Source organism: Hemitrygon akajei, chromosome 20 (assembly GCF_048418815.1).
Source record: "Hemitrygon akajei chromosome 20, sHemAka1.3, whole genome shotgun sequence".
NCBI lineage: Eukaryota > Metazoa > Chordata > Chondrichthyes > Myliobatiformes > Dasyatidae > Hemitrygon > Hemitrygon akajei.
Genome location: NC_133143.1, coordinates 28,229,207 through 28,237,832, shown reverse-complemented (window position 1 = coordinate 28,237,832; position 8,626 = coordinate 28,229,207). Strand labels below are relative to the sequence as shown.

At 40.1% G+C, this 8,626-nt stretch overlaps 1 protein-coding gene across 1 annotated transcript in view; it reads right to left on the bottom strand.

Annotated features, from left to right (window-relative positions):
• Positions 1 to 2,621: 2,621 nt before the first annotated feature.
• LOC140713676 (acidic amino acid decarboxylase GADL1-like) overlaps positions 2,622 to 8,626 on the bottom strand; it is a 66,447-nt gene continuing 60,442 nt past the window's right edge. The window contains exon 15 of the mRNA XM_073024057.1: positions 2,622 to 7,812. Coding sequence (XP_072880158.1) covers positions 7,639 to 7,812 — 174 coding nt within the window. The 3' untranslated portion in view covers positions 2,622 to 7,638. The remainder of the gene's footprint in view (positions 7,813 to 8,626) is intronic.

Below are 8,626 nucleotides of genomic sequence, written 5' to 3'. Positions count from 1 at the left end.
ATGTGGTCGATGTTTAGGGATCTCTTGCAGGATGTTAGGGATTAATTTGACCTGGTGAGGAAGATAAAGAATGGCAGGGTGAAGGAACCATGGGTAACAAGTGAGGTGGAAAATCCAGTCAGGTGGAAGAAGGCAGCATACATGAGGTTTAGGAAGCAAGGATCAGATGGGGCTATTGAGGAATATAGCAAGAAAGGAGCTTAAGAAGAAGCTGAGGAGAGCAAGAAGGGGGCATGAGAAGGCCTTGGCGAGTAGGGTAAAGCAAAACCCCAAGGCATTCTTCAATTATGTGAAGAAGAAAAGGATGACAGGAGTGAAGGTAGGACCGATTAGAGATAAAAGTAGGAAGATGTGCCGGGAGGCTGTGGAAATGAGCAAGGTCCTCAATGAATACTTCTCTTCGGTATTCACCAATGAGAGGGAACTTGATGATGGTGAGGACAATATGAATGAGGTTGAAGTTCTGGAGCATGTTGATATTAAGGGAGAGGAGATGCTGGAGTTGTTAAAATACATTAGGATGGATAAGTCCCTGGGGCCTAACAGAATATTCCCCAGGCTGCTCCACAAGGCGAGGGAAGAGTTTGCTGAGCCTTTGGCTAGGATCTTTATGTCCTTGTTGTCCACGGGAATGGTACCGGAGGATTGGAGGGAGGCGAATGTTGTCCCATTGTTCAAAAAAAAGAAGGGATAGTCTGGGTAATTATAGACCAGTAAGCCTTACGTCTGTGGTGGGAAAGCTGTTGGAAAAAATTCTTAGAGATAGAATCTATGGGCATTTAGAGAATCATGGTCTGATCAGAGACAGTCAACATGGCTTTGTGAAGGGCAGATCGTGTCTAACAAGCCTGATAGAATTCCTTGAGGAAGTGACCAGGCATATAGATGAGGGTAGTGCAGTGGATGTGATCTACATGGATTTTAGTAAGGCATTTGATAAGGTTCCACATGGTAGGCTTATTCAGAAAGTCAGAAGACATGGGATCCAGAGAAATTTGGCCAGGTGGATTCAGAACTGGCTTGCCTGCAGAAAGCAGAGTGTCATGATGGAGGGAGTACATTTGGATTGGAGGGTTGTGACTGGTGGCATCCCGCAAGGATCGGTTCTGGGACCTCTACTTTTCGTGATTTTTATTAACGATCTGGATGTGGGGGTAGAAGGGTGGGTTGGCAAGTTTGCAGACGACACAGAAGTTAGTGGTGTTGTAGATAGTGTAGAGGATTGTTGAAGATTGCAGAGAGACATTGATTGGATGCAGAAGTGGGCTGAGAAGTGGCAGATGGAGTTCAACCCAGAGAAGTGTGAGGTGGTACACTTTGGAAGGACAAACTCCAAGGCAGAGTACAAAGTAAATGGCAGGATACTTAGTAGTGTGGAGAAGCAGAGGGATCTGGGGGTAAATGTCCACAGATCCCTGAAAGTTGCCTCACAGGTAGATAGGGTAGTTAAGAAAGCTTATGGGGTGTTAGCTTTCATAAGTTGAGGGATAGAGTTTAAGAGTCGTGATGTGATGATGCAGCTCTATAAAACTCTGGTTAGGCCACACTTGGTGTACTGTGTCCAGTTCTGGTCGCCTCACTATAGGAAGGATGTGGAAGCATCAGAGAAGATACAGAGGAGATTTACCAGGATGCTGCCTGGTTTAGAGAGTATGCATTATGATCAGAGATTAAGGGAGCTAGGGTTTTACTCTTTGGAGAGAAGGAGGATGAGAGGAGACATGATAGAGGTATACAAGATATTAAGAGGAATAGACAGAGTGGACATCCAGTGCCTCTTCCCCAGGGCACCACTGCTCAATACAAGAGGACATGGCTTTAAGGTAAGGGGAGGGAAGTTCAAGGGGGATATTAGAGGAAGGTTTTTTACTCAGAGTGTAGTTGGTGCGCGGAATGCACTGTCTGAGTCAGTGGTGGAGGCAGATACGTTAGTGAAATTTAAGAGACTGCAAGACAGGTATATGGAGGTATTTAAGGTGGGGGGATATATGGGAGGCAGGGTTTAAGGGTCGGCACAACATTGTGGGCCGAAGGGCCTGTACTGTGCTGTACAATTCTATATTCTATGTTCAAAATCATTCTTGGTCTCCAGGTAGAGTTAACTGTTGCCGCCTTGACTCAGTATCATGCATGTGGAAATAGGTGTTTTGAGTGGTCAGAAGTTCTTCTGGGAGCAGTTCAGAGGCCATCCTTTGTTTATCGTCTATTAAAGCTATTTCTGGACAAAGGGAAACAAACAAAGCTGTCTAATGACTATTTGCCACAGCTTGTTTCTGGGTGAACAATGTTATGTATGAGCCATTGTATGGAATGAGTTAAAAGCATTTGTAAGTCACTGTCTGGAAACTCATTAGAAACATATGGAATAGAGTTTTTATATTGCTGGGATAAAACTTAGGTCTGGGATACTTCTAATGTGGAAATTTTGCAAAGCAAAAGGATTGGGAGTTAGGAGTGACTGAAAGGGATACTTCAAACTTGCCCATTTTGAGTTGCATGATCTTCTGGTTCATCCAGGAAGAGGAAACATTGCTGGCAAAACTACATACAAGATATTTTTCAAACCCCAATGATATAAAAACTACAATCGTTCTGCACATAAAAAGATGTGTGAATGTTGATTTGGTTTGCAACTTTTATTTCACTACGTTAAATACAGAATTTTGCTTTTCATTTGACATTAAAACGTAAGTTATCACCTTATCTAATTCAAATATATTTAGCTCAATACGTTGAATATATAAAAAAAAGTCTAATTTCAGCGACAGTTTGATGTACTGGTTCTATTTTAAATTTAAATGGTCCAGAGCACCCACAAAGTTGCGTTACGTAAAAGAGAGCAAAAAACTCACTCCAGCTAGTAAATCCATGGTAAATCTTTACGCTTGGTATTTCACTAGAGAAGCACCATGTTGCGGAGAATTGAATTATACTAGAAAGATAACACCACTGCAACATTTCTTCAGTTAACAGAAACAGTTTTGCTTTCAGGAGCAGTGTTGTACACTGGCAGATGTATTTTGCATTGACAACACCTCACTGTAAAAGCAGCACACTATACACTTGAAGCATTAAAGAAATCAACACGACTTTCTATAAAATAAGTGCTCAGGTTTGTATTTGCTCGACTGGTAACTTTTCCAAGTTTTTAAAGCAACGTTGCTCAATAGGAGGTGGACAACAGTGCAAAATGTCTGACCCGATTGGATGAGGCCATCTCAGCTGACATTTAATTACGAAGGTCGATCTGCATGGCCACCTTTTGCAAACTGCTCATACATCTGTCACTGGCTGACCTAATCACTTCCCCAACCTGCTGTCCACACTTACTTCCTGGCCAGTTGGAAAATGAAAAGACACTGTGGGACTAAAGGAAATTTCCTTACTGGAATTTGAATGGAGTGACAGAAGATGTTCTTCAGATCTTAGTTAAAATTTTAACAACAAAGAATGATTAGAAATCATCCAACTAATGAAAAAAATGTAGATCAACAAGTGCTTAACGGATTAATCAGTGCTCTGTCAAAATATTATCAATTATATTTACCAGGAAAAAGAAAAAATATGCGTGACTGATTTGTCTTTTGCCTCAATACTATGAATATGCAGATAGCTATTTTATTACAACGAATCCTCATGTGCAAATCATCCAGCAGTAGTCACAATCTCACATCTTAACAAAAACATGTCAGTCAATGAACAGCGACAGAATAATTTTGTGTGGGAAAAATGGGTTGTTGTGTATTTAGTTACTAATGGAGATTGTTATCTTCCAAATATCATTATCTTTCCCACTGTTATCCTGCTTTGCTTGTTCCTTTTCAAGCCAAAACGAAGTTTCTCCAGCCTCTTCAATACAGCAGCTGCAAGACTTGAAGAGAGTCTATTGACTGTCACAGAAATCCAAAGGTAGTACCTCCAATGCAAATTATTCTGAATTAGTGTTTTGGAGCAAAGTATTACAGGAATGTTAAAACCAGATTTAAAATACCCAACAAAGTTTTAACTTAGTGTCTGAAAGCTTGTGGACCCAGGTAATTAGATCAATGAAGAGTGTCCTTTTAAATTTATTTTAGAGATACAGTGTGGAAATAGGCCCTTCCAGTTGGCATTGCACCACCCAGCAACCCCCAAATGGACGACCTGAGTTGTAAAGAAGGATTGAATAGGTCAGGACTGTGGAGAAGATTGAGAGGAGATTTGATAGAGGCAGACAAAATTATGAGGGAGGTAAATAGGGCAAATGCAAGCAGGCTTTTTCCACTGAGGTTGGGTGGGACTACAACTACAGGTCATGGGTTAAGGGTGAAAGGTGAAAAGTTTAAAGGGAAACTTCTTCAGAGGATTGTGGAACGAGCTGCCAGTGCAAGTGGTGAATGTGAGCTCGATTTCAATGTTAAAGAGAAGTTTGGATAGGTGCATGGATGGTAAGGGTATGGGGGGCTATGGTTCCAACGAAGGTCAGTTAGAGTAGGCAGTCTAAATGGTTTCGGCATGGACTCAATGGGCCGAAGGGCCTGTTTCTGTGCTGTGCTTCTCTATGATCAGTGAGTTAGCCAGCATCCGTAGGCAGAGCAACAAGGCTAAAGTTTAAGATTCAGCACCTCCCATCGGAAATGTGGCTGATGAAGTATCACTGATCTAAAACATTAAGTTTCTTTCACAAATGCTGCCTTCCCTGCCGAGTAGCCCCAGCATTTTCAGTTTCAGATTTCCAGTGTCTGCCGTATTTAGTTAACACTGAATGGCTGACCAGACTGCTTCCGAGGGGACTGAGGCATCCGAGGGGAAGAGGAGTCCTGTTTAAGCCAGACCAGATAATCACAGCAAACATTAGTGAAGCTGAAGCACTTTGTTAACATTACAGTAATTTCTCCAGCTACTGACTTTCTTTTCCCAAGTTGCATAGATTGCACCTCAAGCCTTTGTATCTTTGTCCACTGACGAACCTACCGTTCATTCAAACTACTTTTCCTAGTTATTAATCTTAGTTTCGTATTTTGACACTTCTCTTTATTTAGTAAGAATCTTTTTTGATAAATTTAGCAACATCCATTCTGATTTTACACTGGTGGCCATATTTGTGCTTTGAACCACACAAACAACAGCCCCATCCTCACAACATCGTTTCCCTGGAGTGCTGACTGTTGTACATACAAGGAAAATCCTGTCAGGAAGCGTGGAACTGGATGTCTGTGGGGCAGGGAATCAGCTGCCTCAGACCAGGATTCTCAGAAATGATAATTATGTTTATAGAACAAATTCTGCACATGACACTCGTAAAATTTTACACTGTTTAAATTACCAGGCAGCAAATACATTATTTTAAATTAATCTTTTTTTTTTTAACCAGAGCTCTATACTCAGTTTTCTACATTAAAGATTTCAGTTCTACAATAAACAGTGCAGCACTCTGGAAAATATTGTAAAAAAATGTAACCATTATATTATAATAAATAACAATGCCTGTGGAAAATAAAAACATTGTTCAAACAAAACAAAGAACTCTTCCAAAAGTAATCACTGTGAGGCCTTGTCTTTTCTAAGCCTGCCTTGCTATAGCTGGGAAAGTCTTTACACAGAAACAGAAACTAGCTCGATGAGAAAGATTGCCTCTGGAATATTTGATCACCTTCCTTCTGCCCCACCACAATAAATGTTTCAGTATAACCTAATGCCTTTATAACGATCTTAGTAGATCAAAAACGTGTAGCTTAGCATAGGTAATCAAAAACTCCTTATTACATTAATATAGAGACTACTCTTTTTTTAAAAAAGGGGCTTTTGTCATCCTACAGAAAGAAGAAACCATCATTATGCAAACATTGTAATTCAATAATCTATCATAGCAGCATTGTTAGCCTGGAGTGGTCTTTCCATAAAATGTTACTTGAAAGCTTTGAAATATATATTCTAGGTAAAAAGCATGCAGTTCAAAACTTTCATTAGTACCACTTGCAGATTCCTAGGTAGGCACTTGGGTACCTTTAGGTGGTGGGGAGAGCCAAGATGGAGTTACTTACAAAATGAAATTCTGCCCTTGGTGACCATAATCGTCACCATTTTAAGAGTTTTTTTAAACTTTGTTCTTTCAAAATATACATGTGCAAAGCAAATTGCTCACTTTAAATATCTTTTAAACTGCAGGAATAATTGCAAGAATTAAATGAAGCTTAGTTTGCTTCTGCTATCAGAACAGCACTAAACTATATGTCCTATTAACTACACACAGCTGTACTACTCAATACACACAAAATGCTGGAGGGATTCAGCAGGTCAGGCAGCATCTATGGAAATGAACAGACAGGTGGCAATTCAGGCCAAAACTAGTCCTGAGGAGCAGTCCCGGTCCAGCATTTTGTGTGTATCGTTTTGGATTTCATGAATTTGCAGAATTTCTTGTGTTTATGAACTACTTAATATTGTGCACAGTGAACTCTAATTGCTTTTGCTGTCGTTTAGCATACAGATCACAAGTTAGCATGGTTAGAGTAAGTCTTGTAACTAGCAATGCACAATATGCAAAGCAGCAATTTTTAAAAATGTTATCAAATGCTCAACAGACATTCAGACTGAATGAATTGTTTTCCCTGCGTCAGTAATATTAGTGACTGCTTTTCCTGACTTGTGCCATTTTCTGTCCCTCTGCCAAATTACGCAGTAATTTAGTAGTAGGATGGAAGATGGAGATGCTTTGCACCCTGAATTTTCCATACAACAAAATAAATTAGTCTTTGTCTACCCTCTCCCATGTTAACTGCAGCCTGGAAGGAAAGTACCACAGTTGGAAAGGAAAAACCTAATTCTTCTTTCTTGACCCTTATTTGCCAGGTCGCGAAACTAGGGTGGGAATTTAACTTTATAAATTAATGTAAAAGCAAACGGAATCCAAATGTTTTCTCACTGAAGCTTGGTCACTCTACAGAATTAAAATTTGAAGTGTATCTGCAACAAGAAAGAAATTACAGTTCAAGCTTATATGTTTAAGCTTTCAACTTGTTCCTTTTCACACCTTGTGCCATTTCCGCTAGCATCTGACTTTTTTTTTTACAAGGCTGAGTTGCTAGCTCAACACTCAACCCAGCACAGATGGAAAGCGTGCCAGGAGCCAGCTGGGTTTGAACTCAGGACCATTTGCCTCAAAGTCAGGTGCTGATGCCACTACACCACCAGCCACCTTCTTATGACTTTGCTTCAGATTTAATGATATTTGGAGTCAAGATAGCCCCAGCAACCTAACAATTGTTTCTGGTAATGAAGCTGAGCAAGACAAAATGTAATGCTGCAGCGAGATGTTTAGACAAGCAGTAGCCAACCTCTGGAGGTGTTTGGTTTTACTTTAAGTTTAGACACACCCAGGATGGCAAAGATATACACCATCTCTATGTCTGCTAAGATGCTTACAGTATAAGACCAGCTATCTGTAACTGAACATAAATACAGAAATACTTCACTAAGCCTCGACATTGTTCTGTAAAGTAAGTTTGTGTTCTGCTGAGTGAAGGCTAATTTTGTTCATGCTAAAATTGAGTACAGTACAAGTTAGTGCTTATCCATTTTCTAAGCTAAAGTCTGAATATTTTAAACCTCCTAGTAAACGTGATAACTGTAAACATATCAGCTACACCTTAAACTAAATTACAAGTCCTTCCCCAGGTTGTCGATCTCGTTGAGAATAAAGTCCATATCCTCACGGCTGACAAGGGGGCTGATGATGATTTGACGAAAGAAATTGACTTTGTCACGATGGGGCTGATAACCCACCATCATGCTGCCTTTCTTCATCATCCGCTCCTTAATGACTGGTGCAACCTGTAACATCAAAAGGGAATGAGTTCAGACAAAATGCCAAGAAGTATAGTTGAGAAGGCAACATGCAAGATTCTGTAAGAACATGGTCATCTAGAACTTTTGTTTCTTCGCAATGCAAACTCCAGGGGAGGAACACCAGGGAAGAGGATCTCCAATTATTTAAACTCCACTGAGAGCAGGTGGTCAAGAAAACGTTGGAATCATTTTAATATTGAGAACTGGGTTTTCACACCTATTATTGGATCAAACAGTGCAAAAAGGAAAAAAAAAACAGCTGGCCCAATGGTCTGCATGAGTCTCCTCCAATTCTTCTTCACCCTGCTCAATCTGCATATCCTTTTTTAACCTTCTTATAATTTAAACAGACATACCAGCTGTTAGGTTCATTGGTCTTTGTAAATTAGGCCAACATTAAATCAGGGGACTGCAAGTCGGCGTGGCTTGAAGGGCCTATTCTGCATTGTATCTCAATAAATAAATAAACCTTTATCCATATTAACAACACTTTTCCCACCGCTCACTGCGGCAGCAAGTCCCATGGTACAAAGAAATTCTTTTAATTCCCACCTGCGTTTACTGGTGGAAGTTATATATCTGAGGTTCTTTCAAATGCTCTTTCTAATCCTTGTTAAACGAAGAAATACCAACATTTGTTAGAAACTCCTGTGAGTTGTACTTGCAACACCCACCACTCACCAGGAAATTACACAGTAAAATGAGCCAAGTCAAAAAATTACCGCAGTATTCCCTTAGGTGCATCCATGTTCTTACGGCATGTAATATGCTGTATGATTATTAAATGATCTAATATAAC